The 19,256-nt window shown below is 33.3% G+C and overlaps 1 protein-coding gene across 1 annotated transcript in view; it reads left to right on the top strand.

Moving 5' to 3' along the window:
- The window catches only part of LOC136031205 (glutaryl-CoA dehydrogenase, mitochondrial-like), a 66,890-nt gene that overhangs the window by 24,615 nt on the left and 23,019 nt on the right, over nt 1–19,256 (top strand). Inside the window, exons 7-8 of the mRNA XM_065710573.1 lie at nt 8,958–9,187; nt 18,865–19,025. Of these exons, the coding sequence (XP_065566645.1) occupies nt 8,958–9,187; nt 18,865–19,025 (391 nt within the window). The remainder of the gene's footprint in view (nt 1–8,957; nt 9,188–18,864; nt 19,026–19,256) is intronic.

The raw sequence follows: 19,256 nt of genomic DNA, 5'->3' as shown, positions 1-19,256 counted from the left end.
ATCTGCAAAGATGTGAAATTTTGCTATTTTTGCCAGAAAACATATCACAGATGCGTGTTTTTTTTCTTCTTCTTCCAGGGATGATTGTATCCAAATAATGGTTCTAGAAGACCGGGAGAGGGTGCATTTGAATGGAAATTAAAAGTTCTAATGTCCTTTTTAATTGACCAAAAAGATTGAAGGGCAACTGGGCCCCCTCCCACGCCCATTTTCCCCCAAGATTATCGGATCAAAATTTTGATCTAGCTCTTTTGTTCAGTATAGTTCAAAGATAAACAAATTATGTCCTTAGGTGTAAAATGACCCCCCACAGTCTGTAGGGAGAGGCCTGTAAAATATAAAATTCGCCCATTGTTTACGTATAATATTTGTTATTGGGAAGTATAGAGACATTTTTTTTTCGAGGTGGTTTGGCTTTGGGTGGATTTCTATTGGGAGAATCTTCCTTGAAGAGGGGAATTTTTGGAGAGGGGGTGAATATTCCAAGGGAAATGTTCCACTGGGGGATTTGACAGAATTACTACACGAAATTCTCTTTAATTGTCTTACATTCTCTGTGCCAAATTTTTCATGTGGAGATGTTCCGGAAGAATTATACAGGGGCTTGTTTCCGCGTGTTTTGATTTTTGGAAATAATTTTCACGAAAGGGGGCATTTCTGGAGTGATTGAGAAACTGATTAGAGATTAAAGCCATATTCAAATTGAAAAAAAACTCTGCAGAATTTTTCAGGCTGAATCGTCCGCATGCAATTGTACATGAAGGGGGAATTCTCAGCGAGGATGGAACTGTCTGGAGGCAATTTGACGGGGGAGAGTGCACTTTACGCTAGTTGGAATTTTCACGGAGGAGTTTTCCATGAGAGGGGGAGTATATTTAATAGAGGGTGATCGAGATTTACTGGCATTATTTGAAAAACGAATAGAAATTATTCTACATATGAAGAGTTGCAACCTCCTCAATACCTTGCTCTTTAGGCTAAAGTGTGGTTGTTTGTCGAAATTTTTTAAGAGCGTCTACTGTAACACGGAGGCTGTTTAATTAGAATAGGAAGCTTTTTTAAACGTGCTTATAGCTTTAGCGTAAAGAGCAAGGTATTGAGGAGGGGGGAACTCTTCATATACGGAATAAGTCTGCCAAAATTAATATGCAAATTTAGTTTTAATTTTTCACGTATGGTAAGCTAAATTTGAACCTTTATTAGTTGAAAAACGTCCAGAAATTATTAATAGAAAAAATATTGTAAAAAACGAGTTATTTTAACCGAAAGTAAGGAGCGACATTGAAACTTAAAACGGACAAAAATTATTCCGTATATAAAAGGGACTCTCCCCTCCTCAACGCCTCGCTCTTTACACTAAAGTTTTATTGTTTAAAGATGTAGAGTTGTGGCAAAGGGTCAAACTGTAGTGTTAAGACCGAGGCGTTGAGGAGGGGAAAGCCTCTTTCAAATTTGGAATAATTTCTGTTCGTCTCAAGTTTTAATGTCGCTCCTCACTTTCGGTTTAAAAAAATATTTTTTTTTATTTAATATCAATCTAAAGATTTTTTTAAAAAGTAACATGTTATAGAAAAAAGAACCAGGTTTAATCATAAACTAACCCAGATATGGGAAAAGCCATAATATATTTTGTGTGTATAAGTGGCCTAAAAATTACTGTTTGCTCTTGAGAAATAGCATGCCTTGGAGGAACTTGCAAAAAAGGGGAATTGATCCAATCGAATTACAGCCATGAAAATAGTCAGTTACAGGATCTGTTGGACTCTTGATTGTATATGGAAAGAATTTTGTCGTTCCTTTCCATAAGTATTGAAAATTGGTCAATCATATATTAAAAATTAGAATACGGTCGCCCTTAAAAAAAAAAAAAAAAAAAAAAAAAAAAAAAAAAAAAAAAAAAAAAAAAAAAAATGAAGGATAGCTAGTGGTTGTCGAGAATTTGTAAAAATCTAAATTTTTACCAATAAACCAGCTATTGGTAATTCATATTCAACTAAGAAAACAATGGTGAATTTTAAGTTGTTCCATTCAAGAACTTAGTTTCTTGTCCTTATATATATTTCGTAAGTCCTACGTAAGCTAATATGAAAATTTTACACCGTAAAATTTTTCGCAAGACAGCCTCCCCTGGAAAGTATTTGCCACTTTGCCACTCTCCCGACGTACTATTCAATATGTTTCCCAACTATCAAATATATTGGAAAATTTTCCATTATAATGGAAGAACCGAGCGTGCTGAACCTGAAAGAACCTCAACACAACTGTTCCATTTTAATTCAAAAATCAACGGAAAACACAAACTTTTCTCACAAAAAAAACGCGTTAAAATAGGAAACATTTGAGATATTTTGGCGTAAAATTTTGATTTTTGAAGTTTCAGTAGGTAGTTTCAGTAGGTAGATCCAGTAAGCGAGTAGTTCCAGATCTACCCGCTTAATAAGTCCTCTTACCCCTCTAAAGCCGATTTATCTTACTTTTCATACATTTGTATGCGCCAAATGCTCAGGAATTAGCCTGAATTTTGGAATACAGTAAAGCAAATGAAGAAACAGGTTTTTCTTATTTTCTTTTATTTCGAAGTTATCTTTTAAAGCTATTCTATATTGCTATTGTTCAATGTAAGAGAGAAGTTACGATGGGACAACAGTCTATTGATAGCTTGTTAACACAATTTACCGACTGAGGCTTCTAGCCTTGAGTGTTTTCCTCTCTTCAGGTGGAATTCCATTGCTTTTATTGACGGAAATTTGCCGAATGAATGAACACTCTAAGGCAATTATAGCCACCCCTTTACATGTGAGCAATATTTATGAAGTCTGAGGCGGCAAAATTGTATGGAAGGGCATAAACTGTTGCGTCATTGTGCCGAGAGTTTCAGTTTTAAATGTGAACCATATTGAATTGTTTTTGATGATGCAGCTTTTAAGTATGTATAATAATAATAATAATAGTAATAATAAAAAAAACAAGAAGAACTCCCCCTCGTGTAGTTCTGTTATATCGTTACTTGTTTTCTCAAGTACCCCCATGTTGAAGTTGATGTAGAATAACAAAGAAAAAAAAATCATACAAATCAGACCTTCATTTTATGAATGACCATTCCTTATGTGAAAAACTTTACTTAACCAAGAAAAGCTTAGAATTTGTAATTCATTCATTTTGTATATATGATTGAATGGAATGACGTTAACGAATGTGTGGTGGATGGAACGCTTTAGTTTTGCTGTTAAATGTTTTTTTAAAGAAATATTCCTAAATGAAATTTAAATTACTAGATGCAAGAACAGAATACTTCCCGTATATGAAGAGTTTGTGAAGACAGTGACAAGTGCAAAAAATGATAGAACCCAAGTTACAATAAAAAAATAAATCAGCAAAAATCAATCTAAAACAAAAAACTAAAATTAAAAGAATTTAGCGTCGTTATTCATTGGTAACTACGCCTATTGGTCGCTCAGCTGAATCATACGTATACGTTGCTTAATTTGTCACTGTCTTGAAGAAGCTAATGCATTTAATTTGATTAGTCCTTGAATGATGGATAGGCGGTTTGGTATTTGTATTTAATTAAAAAGGTGAATGAGAAGATCCCTTTTATGCAAACTTTGAATTTCTGTAAGATTCAGTTAGAAACTTTCATAAAAGTTGAATGTGTAAAAAATAATTAATTCCAATGCTCAGTTCTTTGTACAGCAAAGAAGAAAGTCACGTGTCTGCTTGCAATTTAAAAGAGTTCCCAAAATAATCATCAAAAATACTTCCCCTGTAGGCTTAATTTCTTCTTGTATCTGCTTTTTTTGATAAATAAAAAGTTGCAAAGCCTTTGTTTTGCCCTTTGGTAATACTTGATACTGAATAGAGAGGGAGGGACGATGGAGAAAGAGTTGGGGATGAATTGAGAGACAGAGCAAGAGAGGGAAGAAGCTCGAGAGCGATGCAGAGAAGGTGACATGCAATAAGAAGAGCAACGATTAGAAGAAAGTAATTATGTTAAATTGCTGTACTCGTAACTAATAGGTGTTTTCTACATTTTCATAATTTGATAGTACGCTTAAAATAAAGTTTGGTGAGCTGTTCTTGGGGAAAATGAATTGTTTTTCTGTATCAACTATCCCATAAACATTAAAATTCAGGACTGAACAGTTTTGGTACATTGAGCCGTGAGTTGAACCGGATTGCTCAGGCTAGAGGTGAAAAAATATTTTTGTTTTAATCATGACCTGTCTCTCTTTAACTTCTTTGAAGCAAACGTGCCTCTGTTTTGAACTTTCGTTGAAATTTTTTCAAAATTTAGTTTTTATTGGAAGGGCTCTAATCCAATTCTAGGAGCTTAGTACCGTTTACCCTCTACCTAACTGTGCCAGCTTTTGCTTTTCTTAAAATAAGAATAAAGATGAGTAGAAACTAAAAGTGTATAAAAAGAAGATAGAAAGGATTTTTGTCCAATGAATATTTGAAAGAAAGAAGAAAGAAAATAATCTTAGCGCACAGAAGTTTGTATCTCTCATGAAATTTGAAGTCCATCCGAACAATATTATCCAGGGCTCAACCTCCTGGATATACTTCGTTGAAGTTAGGATGCTGGGACTGTTATACACTTTTAGTTTCTACTCATCTTTATTCTTAAATTAAGAAAAGCAAAAGCTGGCACAGTTAGGTAGAGGGTAAAGGATACTAAGCTCCTAGAACTGGATTAGAACCCTTCCAATAAAAACTAAAAAAAAGAAAAATGTGGAATTACAGAACAAATTCGAAAGTTAAAACAAGGAGACATTAGCTTATATGTCACTGTGAATGTCCGAAATCTGGTTCATATCGACATTTACTGGTGAATGTCAAAAATTTCTTTTTCTTACTTGGATTCAACTAGCTTTGCGAGTCAGCCTTTCCAGTCTTATGCAAGCTATGATGGTAAAAGTTAAAGTTAGGTCAGATTATGTTAATTACGGTTAGATTAGGTTAGGTCAGGTAAAATATGGCTATAAATATCAGAAATGTGTTAAAAACCTAACGTAATCTAAGCTAACTCGACGTAACGTAACCTAACCTAACCAAATCTAACCTAACCTGTCATCATCAAACCTTGCCTTAAATTGAAAAAGTGGAGTGGTAACGGTGATTAAATCCAATGAGAAAAGGGTATTTCAGATATTCATGGATTTCAAACATTCACGGTAACATATATACTCTAATTTTTTGGGTGGGAGGGGGGCTGAGGGCCGGCAACATCATCTTTACTTCGTGAAAATTTACATTTGTATCGGGTTTGGCTTCATTTGTTGTAAAATTTTATGCTCGCTTTATGTACTAATACAGTTTTTGTACATGTTAATAGCAGTGATGTTGAGTAATAAGTTTTATTAATCATAACAATTTGTTTTCATTAATAGTGGAAATATGGTGGTGATTATCATGCTTCCTTGACAAGAGTAGCCGTTAAATGATTTTTGATTTCTATTTTGCAATATAGATATGTAGATCTGTAATGAAAATTCTCAGAAATTCTTAATCACCAGCTAGGGTTAAAACATAGTTCTGTATGGGAAGTATGTATATAATGTGTCTTTACATTGTTCCTCTGTATTGCAATATTAGACTTAGATATATTAGTTGCAGACCTAAGTGATTATCAAACTTTGTTTGGGAAATATATACTTGCCATGTTTTCATTTTTGCTTCTTTTTTGCTATACAAGCCTCAGATTTGTAACCAACAAGCTCAGGAAACCAATCGAACTTTTGGAGAAATCGTATTCAATATGTGAAATATGTAAATATCAAAACAAGAAGAACGATAGGGGACTCTTTTCCACAGACAGTGGAATTCTAACTTGATGAATATTTTGGCCCTGTGTCGAAGGATCGTCCTCAGCAAAATATAAATACATAAAAGAAAAGAGACTTACAACAACATACGACCATTAAAACTAAAATGAAAAATTTTAAAATAGTCCCAGCATCCTTACTTCAGCGAAGTTCAACCAGGACTGGAAAAAAAGTAAGGTGAAACAAGGTAATTCATCGAAAAGAAAGAAAAATAATTAAAAACACGTTTTCATTGCTAATCTTCCCTTTTTGGGAGCTACCCTAAAAGATCTTTTTGTTAATGTCTACTGGTTTTTTAAAATATTTTGTAAGATCGTTTTTAATTAAATTTGTGTATAGAGCATTTAGTGAATGTCCACAGTCCCTATTTAAGGAAATATTATTATTAATTTTAAGCCTGATTTCAATTGCTTCTTGAACTACCTGCTTCATGCCTAGGTCATTGCTAATAAGGGCGGATTTTTCAAAAAGTATATTATGGCCAAGGTTTTTAAAACACATGGGTGTTCAAAGGAGAATCAAAAGAGACAATATCAATATTATAATTTAGGGCTTTGGTGATATGATCTATATGCTGTTGTAGGCGTTTCTTTAAATTCTGGTGAGTTCTACCTGCATAGTATTTGCCACAGTCGCATGGTATTTGATTACTCTTTGACGAGTAATTGGGGTTTTATCTTTACCAGAATTTAGGAAATTTATGATGTTGAAATTATTGGTAAATACTGCATAAAGATTATATTGTGTGGACCTTTTTAAGATTCGTAGTGATTTTTGGGATGTATGGGAGGTAAATTATATTAAGAGCTTATTGGGATTCTCACATGGTAAACTACCATTGATTTTACAGGAGTATCTTTTCATTCTACCATTAATTGTATTATTTAACGAATAAAATAGGATACCCAAAAGGATTATATTTAATAAATAAAATAGGAATTCCAAAAAGTATGTTCCAGATAAAGTTTAGTTCTGCTTTGATGTGAGAGTCAGAACAAAAGTTAATGGCACGGTCCACGAGAGAGATAACGACAGATCTTTTAACTTGTGGGGGGTGGTTTGATTTAAAATGTAAACATCTATTTTTGTGTGTTGGTTTTCTGTTAATAGTAAAGTCGAGTTTATCTATGCTACAAATAATTAACACAATGCTACAAATAATTGCGTGAAGTATGTACTTAATGTGTTTTGATTTACAATAGTCACATTGTGATCTCAGTATTTTTTTAAAGATTAGGTTTGAATAATATAGGACAATTCCTTGCAAAATTTCAATACGATTCAAAACTGGTAGAATATGCCTATATATGTGACTTTGAGAGGGGCCGTTTTGAGCATGGGCAAAGGGCCGTTTTTATGGCCATTTGCTCACGCAGTTTAAAATTCCTTGTATGACTGTGTATGACTTTATGGACTGAGTATTGTTGTTATGTATAATTTATTTTTTGAATTGATAATAAACCCCCTTGATTAATTGATTGATTGAAACTGCGATTTTGAACAAGGTTTAATACTGTGAGTATGTACTCTTGTGTTCCGATTTCAGAAGTTATATTCCATTACTAACTTCATAATTAGAATGTTCTGTCTCTTTTTTTTTTTTTTTTTTTTTTTTTTTTTTTTTTTTTTTTTTTTTTTTTTTTTTTTTTTTTTTTTTTTTTTTTTACGTGTTTGTGCTGTTGCATTGGTGATTTCTTTTTTCATATATATATATATATATATATATATATATATATATATATATATATATATATATATATATATATATATATATATATATATATATATATATATATATATATATATATATATATATATATATATATATATATATATATATATATATATATATATATATATATATATATATATATATATATATATATATATATATATATATATATATATATATATATATATATATATATATATATATATATATATATATATATATATATATATATATATATATATATATATATATATATATATATATATATATATATATATAATGACTTTTCTTGATCTTAATGGATTTTAATAATTAGAATTCATCCTTTGAAACCATTCCCTAATCAGTTGGCTAATTTTAATGCCAGTAGAAAAATGGGGCAGGAAAAGGGGAGGGTGCCAAAGAACATGGACCCAGGGGTCCTATTGTGGACTCTTCACTCATGGATAGAACGTTTTTGTATTACTTGTATATAAACAAGGTGTGATACGTCTGCTTTTTATGAAAATGATCTTTTAAAGAATCTTTTAAATTGGCTATTGGGATTATTTGGCACACTCTCTCTTGAGATTGTACTTATCGCATTACCACCAGAGGCTTATTTTTGGGCCTGTTAACTGGTTTGATAAAAATGGATATTTTAGATTTTTTTTTCTGATTCCTTCCGGGGCAGTGGGGACGCCCGGAGGTCAATTGGATTTTGAAGGTGCTTCACGTTGGCCTTCTATCGGTTTTTACCTTTAAAATGTGCAGTAAAAGTGAATATTTGCGATTGAATGAATGAACCCTTCTTGAGGTTACTGAGATCACCCATCCTACACGATGACACCTACAAAGAAACAAAAAACGAACAAATAGACTATAATAAATGTAAGACAGATCGCTCTTTAGTAAGTCAACGCAGTTGTGGTCCATATGAATGCCGTAGTAGATGACTCTAAAAGCAAGAGTATTGTTCAGCATGTCCAAATTTCGCATCTTCAATAATACCCATAGAATTGATATCATATACTGTCAGTTAATATGATCTTTATCAGGATATTAAATAACCCTGAATATGAAAGCACGAATCCTAAATGGTGACCCCAAACTAGCAATATCTTCAGGTATCCGCAGGTTTTCTTCTAGAAATTTTGAACTTCAAGCTCCTTTTGATTTAGTCTATCCACTGATATTACTTGGTTTTTAATTCAGACCAAAAGATTGAATTTTTAATATAAGTTAATGATGGCAGTCAGATTGATTGTAGAGCACTTTTGAAGCGCATAGTGTTTATTTAGAACATCTTACATAGTAAAAAGACAATATGAAAAAAAGAAGCTTAGTGTGGTTTGCCTGCGCATCTTTTTTTTTATCTTATAGAAAAGCTTTATTATTTACTCAAAGGAAAACAATTTCAGGGTCCTTTTGGCTGTTTGAATAATGCACGCTACGGAATTTCTTGGGGAACATTGGGTGCGGCTGAATTCTGTTTAACTACAGCTCGTCAATACACCATGGATCGTATTCAATTTGCTCGGCCCTTAGCTGCTAATCAACTAATGCAGAAGAAGATGGCGGACATGCTAACTGAAATATCACTTGCTCTTCAAGGTTGTCTCCAAGTTGGACGTCTTAAGGATCAAGGACTGTATGTTTATCATTTATCAGTTAAACAGATTTTTCAAGGCAAACGTTTTTTTTTGGGGGGTTGGGTGGTTCCTGCTAAGCTAGAACTTGGTACTTTTCCTGTTCTAATTAAGAATAATTTATTACAAAATACTGTAGCTTCAGGTTTTGTTTTTATTGAATGCTTTCTTTGAAGTTTAATTTCTCAAATCGTAAACTGTTATAAATTGTTGTAAAGTAACTGTAAACTTTATTACTGAATTACATAACTGTAGCAATAGTTATGTTGCTTGTAATTTTACGTTTTTCAGGTTGGATGTTTTTTATGAGGCTAGGATCTCAAATTAAAATATTTAAGGGCGGGGGATAATTAATACTATAGTTGTGATCTTATTTTATAGGTTGGTTTGTTCTTGCAAAGCTAAAATTTGATTATTGTTATTTTTTTTGGATCAGGTGTTTTCTGTATTGTTAGAATTCATTGGATTTTCAACAATTCTCAACAATGTTTAGTTTCAACGGGCTGCTTTTTGCAGATTAAAAATAAAATTTTTGCAAGTTGGATGTTTCTGTTCAGCTGCATCCCTGTAATTTCTATATTTTAATCTAGAAAAGCTAAAATATTTGCATTGCTTATAATTTAAGTTTCGGGGACTGAATGCCATCTGTAAAACTAGACATAAACATGTAGTTTAAAAAAACAAAACAAATTCTGTTAAATAATATGTTTGAGATAAATAGTTGATTTAGAACTGTCTACAGGTGATATACATTACCTCCCAGTTTCATATGACATACTGCCACTCGGTTTTATCGTTAAACGAGCAGTAATTGTTTATTTTTCTACTCTCTTTAAGAGAGCAATAATTTTCTAAGATTTTTTTTTTCGAAAACGGCCCAATTCAAAAACGGCTCGATATTTTTTTCTGAAAATCGGTACGCTAATATTTTCTTGCCTGAGAAAAGAATCTATACAGTTCATTCCTTTCGGAACGTTCTTTTAGAGCCTTAATTTTGGAAAAACATTTTTCATGTGCATGGAGTAACAGAGTTGCTTGCATCAGACTTATGGTCGTATAAAATCTTGAGAGGGCTCATTCATGACATCATACGAACTTCCCATAAACAATTAATTGGGAGAAAGTTTAAAAATTGATTGTTCTGAATTAGACTTATAGAGCGTCAATCAACTAAAACAAAAAGAAATACAGAGAAAAATCGTCATCTTTTTTTTTTAGCAGTTTTGAATAAATGTATTAAATATATGATGAAAATTGTAGTATGAGAAAAACAAGGACGCTTTAAAAACTAGTTTGCATGAATCAGGATAACTTAGGAGAAAGTACTAAATAATTTCTTGAGACGATCATTCTGTATTAAACTTATAGAGTGTCAATCAACTAAACCAAAAGAAATCGAAGGGAAAATTATCATCTTTGTAATCAGTTTGATTTAATTTGTTGGATGTATGAAGGAAAGATCATCTTCAGAAAAACAAGGACGCTGTCAAACCAAGAGTTGAAAAAAGGAAAGTCAAGCACGACGAAGTCTGCGGTTAGAAGACAAGTGACAACGAGCACAACGAAATATGCGGTCGGAAGAAAGGTGACAGCAACCGTCAATAATTGTGTATTTTTACAGTGGTGACCGTATCGAACCTATAATCCCATAGTATTGGGAGAGGGCTTATTCATAAAATCATGTGAAGTGTCCATTAAAAAAAATTTGCATAAATCATGATAAATTAGGAGAAGTTGAAGCACAACGAAAAATGAGGTTAGAAGACATGCGATAACGAGAATCACGACAAAACACAAATGAAAATAATGCACAATGATATCTCTAGTTAGAAGACCCTCTTATCTCCTTAAACGAGCAATATTTGTGTATGTATATATTTATTTATGTATTTTTTCTTGAAAACAGCTCCATATTGTGTTTTGGAAAATCGGCCTCCTGGAATTTTCTAGCCCAAAAAAACGATCTATATTGGTCGCGAGTTTGAGAAAATTTGTTAAGAGCCTTAATTTTTGAAAAAAAATCACATGAGTCATTTTTGTGAGCATATTTCTTGAGTATATGTACTTCATTTTTGGCTCAGGAGTGGTTGTATCATTTTCAGTGTCTATGACCCTGGCAAAATTACACACGAAACATGCTATAATGTAAAATACCAAGAGTAATGAGTCTATTTCGTAAAGTTGTTTTGAGCAGTTTCATAATACTTAGAGGACAACTGAATTACCTAGACCATGAAGAACAAAGACATCTATGGTTAGAATACTAGTGACAACGACCAGCCAAAATTGAAAGTGAAGAGCAAAAAAGTGTAAAGTTAGAATATAAGTAATAGCGAGCGTTAAACGAGTGAAAAGCAAAAGTGAAAAACAAAGAAATATGTGGCTATAAGATAAGCGGCAGTGAGAATTAAAAAGAGTCAAAAACAAAAGTGAAGAGCTATGAAATATGCGGTTGCGGGACATGCGGCAACGAGGAGCAAAACAAATTAAAAATGAAAGTGAAGAACAAAGAAATATGCGGGTAAATGATATGCTACAACGAGAACAAGGAGATATACGGGTAGGCAATAAGAGACAGCGACAGCGAGAATCAAACCGTGTTAGATTTTTTTTTTTGAAAATTGGTATCCTGGAATTTCTGCTTTATTTTTGGTATTAAATAAAAAAAACAAGTTTTTTTTTATAACTGCAAGTAAGGAGTGACATTTAAAACTTAAAACGAACAGAAATTTTTCCGTATATGAAAGAGGTTGTCCCCTCCTAAAAAACAAAACAAAAAACAAACAAACAAATAAACACGCATCCGTGATCTGCCTTCTGGCAAAAAAAAATACAAAATTCCACATTTTTCGTAGATAGAAGCTTGAAACTTCTACAGTAGGGTTCTTTGATACGCTGAATCTGATGGTGTGATTTTCGTCTTTTAAGGGGTGTTTTCCCCTGTTTCCTAAAATAAGGCAAATTTTCTCAGGATTGTAACTTTTGATGGGTAATACTAAAGTTGACGGAACTTATATATTTGAAATCATCATTAAAATGCAATTCTTCTGATGTAACTATTGATATCAAAATTTCATTTTTTAGAGTTTTGGGTACTTTTGAGCCGGGTCACTCCTTATCACAGTTCGCTGCCACGAACTGTTTGATTCAATGGCTGAAAATTATTTCCGTTGTCATTTTATAATCGTTTTGTTTCTTAATTTTTTCGTTTTTCATCTGTAGCCAGCGTGGTCTTAGAACCTATTTCCGTAAATAAGAGTGATTTCCATAAATTCCACTAGTGATAAACCACACTAAATTTGCCTTAACTCTAAGATCCCCTCCCTTAGATGTCGAAAAATAACTGTTTTTAGTGTTGTCATTCAAAATATTTTTTTCTGGATATATTTTCATAGAAGAAAATTTTAAAAATTGGTCTCCTTAGATTTAGAAAAATACATGATTGTCCCCCCCCCTTCCTATAATATTTGTGAGTCGGTGCCACTAGTGTGTCACTAGTTCTACACGTTTTCTGCATAAATTATTTTTTTTTAATGTTTGTTTCTCCTAAACAAGTTTCTATAGGATGGTTCCTACTTGAAAAGCTCATGACTATCATTGCTCAACCATGCAAAAATATATCGCAGCTTGAAGTTCTACTATAATCTGATCGAAATTTCAATGAGCTATTCCTAAAACGGAACTTTTTTTTATGCAGCCAATTGTTAGAAGCCTGCTATCAAACCAATAAAATTTATTATTTTCTATAGTCGGTCATAAATTAAATCATAATGTAGCACGTTTAAGGTTGCCCTAGTAGAAAAGCTCTGAAAACTCCTTGTTCCTGAACTTCAAATATCTCGAAAGTAATCCCGTACTATTTGTGACAGTTTTCTAAGATCAATTGATATTGTAAGACTAGTCTGGAATGAGAAGTTGATATGTTTTCGTTAGAAGCCGAAAGCAATAAACCAAAACGATAGGAAACCGATTTGGCTCACTCTTGCTACAAGAGGAAATCATTAGTTTGCAATGCACTTTGATAGCTCTGAATTATGTCAGCTGTTTAATCAGTTATGCTATAAGAAACCCAGAGTATCGACCTTTATCTATTTATTTTTTAAAAATTTTGTAAAATTTGCACTCAAGAAAATTAACAGTATGCTGGACGACGGGTTCGTTTGTTAATTTCATTTGAAGTATCAATTGTTGATATTAAATTAATTTTCACAGTTCTTTATGCTTTTAAATAACTTAGCCTTGTTTATGCTTTTTACGAATATTACTGTTAAATGGTCATAAGGACTGTAATGGTAGAAGTATCCCATTGCTTTGAACCCTTGAATATTTAAAAGTTCACCTTTGTTTTTATGATGGCTATTCTTTCCCTTTGTGTTGGTTGCGATTTTAAAATTGAAAAATCGAAAATAATTTTTTCTTTAGATACCTTACTGTTAGAGCTTTTAATCATCTTCGTGTTTACTGTTTAATACTTATTCCTTTGTGAACGAAGATTTTCAAAATAGAAAGTGAAAATTGCCTGTTTGTATATTGGTTAATTTTAATTCGCAGTGGTACCGCTCACGGCTTTGGTTTTTCTCCGTTTTTATTTTGATACTGGGTCGGTCCCAAAACAAAAGCCGAATGAAAATACCGTTAAGCTTTTCCAAAAACCAGCATTTTATTTTATGAGTTAAAAAAAGAGTAAAAATGGCAGTGAATAGCCCAAAATTGGGTTAGAGGGGGGCAGAAATATTTTGCCCAATCATGGTTGTTCTTCCATTTCTCCTGTGAAACGAACGTGTCTATGCAAATACGGTCAGTTGGTTTTTGAAAAAAAGTGGCTCATCCGCATTTTTGTTTTCGACTTTTCGACTTACCTTGCAGAATAATTGGTAGTCTCCCGATTGATGGCTACTTTACACATTTTAAGGCCTCCATTTCGTGATCAGAATAAAATGTTCCGCTTTATTCACCTCTTTAAATAGCATTACATACAGAAATTACGTATTGCTCAATATTTTTAGTGTAAGTAAAGTGTTAAAGTATTGCAGAAATCGAAGTAACTATGCTTGATTATAACATGTTATACTGGAGAATATTTTAATGTCTTTAAAAAATCCACTCTTAAAGTTACTTTAATCACTTGTATAAGAAAAAAAACAAGTTTTTTTTTAACTGAAAGTAAGGAACGACATTAAAACTTAAAACGAACAGAAATTACTTCGTATATGAAAGGGGCTGCTTCCTCCTCAGCGCCCCGCTCTTTACGCTAAAGTTTGACTCTTTCTCTCAACTCTTCTTTTTAAAACAGTAAATAACCGTTTGATAATCCTGATTCGCAAATGAGAAAAATAAAACAACGAAATACTAATTTAGATCGCTTATAAAGCCTATTTTGGCAGCCTTTTCCTTTTGTTTTTTTTTAATATAATTTGTTAAATATTAAATACCTCGTTTTTAGATAACTCTGATCTACTAGTGCTAAAAAACTACAGAAAAATAACTTATTTTTGTAGTTCGAAAGATCTATTGTGGTATCCCTTCCCTGTGTCTTTTACAAGTAGTTAAAAGATTAACTTGAATTTTTAACTAAAGCCTTCATTTTATTTCGGTTTACAATCGGGATTTCAACGCAAGAAATTGTTTTTTTTTTCTTTTTCAAAGTTCCAGGTCTATAACAGCCCGATAGGACAGTGAAACTAGGGAAGAATTGCTGGAGAATTCAGTCTTCTAGTTTCCAATACAATGAGAACCCCAGAACTAAAAAAACATTCTTATTATGTTTTTCTTTGTTATCTGTTATCAGCTTTTAGAGCACTTCAAACCAACCTTAATGGTTTAAATAATGCCACAATTGAAAAACTGATATTGCTCTTATGCAAAGAGGTACTCTGGATGATTCGATCTTTCACAGTAGCATGATGGAAATTAGAAACCACACATCTGCAGAAAATTAAGGGATAGATGGATATCCTCTTATAGTTTTCTTGTAATAGTTTCTTGTTAGAGTTTCTAGGATAAAAGTTACTAAGATTTATGCTAATTAAAAGCAATTGGACCATGATTCTCTGATATTATTTTCAACCTATGAAAAATAATTGAAAATGAAACTAACAACTGTCGTTTTTTATGTGTCATAATTGGGAAAATAAAACCTTACCTTTGACCTTAGATCCACCTGTGCCGCCAGAGGCACCCAGGGCATCTACGAGACTTCGCCAATCTCGTATATGTCTTTCCAATCGGGTGTAAGAGAAGCATGGATACTGCGCAGATCAGACTGGTATGTTCGACGCAAAGTGTTCCGAGGTCTTCCCCATCTTCGACTTCCATTTCGGTGCCAATGTAAAGAGGCTTTTAGGATATGAGCGTCCTGCATTCGGAGAATATGGCCCAAGTATTTCCACCTTCGAGCCCTAATAATATCTGTCACTAGAGGCTGGTTGGCAAGTTTGTGGACTTTTTCGTTGGTGATTCTGTCTGTCAAATGAATATTTAAACTTCTTCGAAGACAATTATTCTCGAATGCAAGGGTTCTCTTTTCCTGTTGCTGGTTCAAGCTCCGGGTTTTGGCTGTGTAAAGAAGGACCGTGATGACGTTGCTGTTGAACAGGCGTAACTTAATTCGGATCGAGTAATTTTTCGACTTTCATATGCGCTTGAGCCTATTGAAGGCGCCGTTCCCCTGACTTATTCTGGTCATTATTTCTTTGAATGCTGATCCCGTACTCTCCACTGTACTTCCAAGGTATTTGAATTCCACAACCTGTTCGATTTCCTCATTTTCACATCTGACATAATGTGGAGAATCAGTAGTCGCCATTGTTTTGGTTTTGCTCGAATTTATTCTTAGACCAAGTTGGCTTGCTTTTTCGCTGACCCTGTTTAGAAGTTCTTGCAGACGTTGCTTGCACGACTGTAGCATTGTAATGTCATCTTCAAAGTCTAGGTCACCAACTGTCTCTTCAGCAGAAAGTTTGATACCATCGGTCGCGGAGTTGCGGAGAATAAAGTCGATGACCGTCGCGAAAATAAAACATTGTTTGCAAATTTGTTAGTGTTAAAGATTATGTTTTAGAAAACGTCGTCGTGTTCTGCTATAAGATAACCGAAATGTTTTGACGTGTCAAAAGATGCTCTTGACATTTTATTGTGACTATTCTTAGTACTCAAGTATTCGTGTGTGTGGGGTGGGGGCGGGTAGGTGGCGGGATGTATTGGCCTGGGTAGAGGGGAAGGGAAGGGAAGAAACTCTGACCGTATTTTAACGAAAATCTATTCCCTTGTTTTATATAAAATTAGAAAACCTTTCTTCTCTTATAATAAATGTGTTTCTCTATGTTGAAATTTGTATCATTATTATGACAACCACAAAAATAAAGCATCCTATGAATATTTATTTTAAAGCTAACTTGTTTCATTTTGGCTTCTATTTCCAAAGAGATTAGTTGTCTTACGTTTAATTCACGTTCAAAAACGTCGATGTTTTTGCAACTTATATTTTAGTTGCCCAGTTTTTCCTCTTCCTTATCGTCTGGATGAGATTTAGGGCACATACAAATTCTTTGTATTTAATGCCTGTGTTACTCTGAATGTCCGAAATCTGGTTAATGTCAACATTCACCGGTGAATGTCTGAAATTTCTTTTTCTCTGCTTGGATTTTATTGGTTTTACGAATCAGCTTTTTCAGTCTTGTGCAAGCTTTGTGATGGTAAAAGGTAAAGTAAGGTTAGGTTAGGCTAGATTAGGATGGGTTAGAGTAAATTAGGTTATAAATCTTTGAAATGAGTTAAAGACCTTACCAAACCCATCCCAATGTAACCTAAACTGTCACTATCAAGCTTTGCATAAAACTGAAAAATTTGACTGGCGACGCTGATAAAAAGAGCCAAGGAGAAAAAGAGGTATTTCTGACATTCACCGGTGAATGTCGACATTCACCAATTTTGGGTATTCCCGGTAACATCTACACACATAGAAAATACGTGTGTTTAATATATGTAGTGTATATATTTAATTACAGTACATAAACTGTGTTTTTAAACGTAATTTGTATATTTAATATAAAGTTGTCTCTAGTTCCTTAATATTTTTTTCCTCTTAGTTTTTCATTTGTTTCATTAATTTATATAATTTTTTCTCTGTTTGTCCGATAGCTTCTGATTAATTGATTCCTTAATTTTCCTCCCTTGGAAAGCTAGGTGGGGTGGGGGGGGGGGAGGAGACTGATCAACGTTTTTGCTCCATTATCATCAGTATTTTCTATCCATAAACTTAATATTAACAATTTTATTGTTCCTTAAAAGTTCTGTTTTCATTTGCTTTTGGTGTTTCCTAGTGTGTAGCTCCTTGCATTCGTGTCACGAACAAAATTAAGAGGCTAAATGGATGTTGACACAAGTTTTGTGAATTTCTTTTCTTGATGGAAAAAAGAATGCTCTAGGACCAAAGTAAAGAGGTGATAAGGCGAGCTCAGTAAATGGAGCTCTGACGTTGGTTTAAGGAACATATTTCTAAATAAGAGAAAAAAAAAAGATTTCTCCCGTAGTGTTTTGAAAAAAAGAGAGAAAAAGAAATAAGGTATAAAAGTAAACCCAAATAAAAGTCTAGTTTACTGTTATCGGAAAACTGTTACTGTCATGCTGTTATCTGATAACTTTTGATTTATAATTACATTTTTTCTCACTAAGAATTTTTGTTACCTTGATTAGATGATCCAACTGGATGTTTTTATCGGTCGTGATCTATTGCAGGATGGTTAGGTTTCTCTGTCTAAAAAGGCAAGAATTTACCAAAAAGCTTAAAAAAGAAAACCATTACGAAGATTCTATTGGTGCAAGAAAAATATTGCTACATATTTGAATTTAGCATACAAAATTGTGTTAAAAAATTTGTCTGAACATGAAATGTTCTTAATCTATAGCACCCAAATTTAACCTACTAAAGCTTTTTGTCTTGCTAACCAATGTTCTGCGTACCTCAGAACCGATCTCCTTGATCCAGGACTGCGATGCGTTGTTGGGGGCAAATCCTCCGACGCTTCTCGTGTTTTTCCCTCAGATTTTCCCATTCACCCATTTAGAGTTAGGTTGACTCTGGCTGAGCTTACAGAGTCACAACGTCGATCCCCGTTCCGAACCAAATAATCAGCGACACCAGGAGCGCGCTAACGGAATAGTCTAAAGAAATAGGTCAAAAACTGTTTTCCATTTTTAGATTTGATAGACCGCCTCTTTAAAATGTTCTCTTTATTGCTTATAATATTGTTTAGAAACATTTGTTTATTTCCGTCATCGCTGTAGTGTATAGAACAGTTAAAAAATTAGACAAGTTCGTTTAGTTCGGCTGGCGTAAAATTAAATAAATGGAAAAGTTTATCAAATAAAATGCTGCTCATTGTGAACAATTTGATTCCTGTCCAGTATGTATGTAAAGTAGAGTGATTAAGTTGACTCAAGTTTGCCCTCACGAGGGACAAAGATCATATCAATGAAATATTACTGCTAAATAGCCCGCAAGGGGTAGGACCCCCTCGACGTAGATTGATAAACTGCATGATATTGAAAACTCCTCTACTATATTACGACAATATTGACTTATACGAATTACGAGGCTTGGACACCCAAGCAACAACCAATTCTGGACTTGAAAAGTGATAATTAAGCCCGATTTAATATCTATTATGTTTAATTTCAGAGCTACTCCAGAAATGATATCCCTGTTAAAGCGTAATTCTTGCGGAAAAGCTCTGGATATTGCCCGTACTGCTCGGGACATGCTTGGAGGAAACGGAATTTCCGATGAATATCATGTTATTAGACATGTCATGAATTTGGAAGCAGTTAACACTTACGAAGGTAAGCTAATGCTCTTGCTACTTACATGTATTAGTATAATATTCCTACCCAAATGACAAATACAAACATATTCACAGGTCTTAATATTGGGGATCTTTAGGGGGGAGTGGATCTGTCCCTTCATCTTCCCGAGTGCTGAAAAATTCTGGTTATCTTGTTTAATTTTCCGGTCATTTTCATCATGAACATGCTTGGAAGGTAGATTGGAAAAAGTACAGGCAGTAAAACAGA

The sequence above is a fragment of the Artemia franciscana genome, chromosome 9, assembly GCF_032884065.1.
Source record: "Artemia franciscana chromosome 9, ASM3288406v1, whole genome shotgun sequence".
Taxonomy (NCBI): Eukaryota; Metazoa; Arthropoda; class Branchiopoda; order Anostraca; family Artemiidae; genus Artemia; species Artemia franciscana.
Note: the sequence above shows the minus strand (reverse complement) of the source record. Positions and strands in the feature narration are given on the sequence as shown.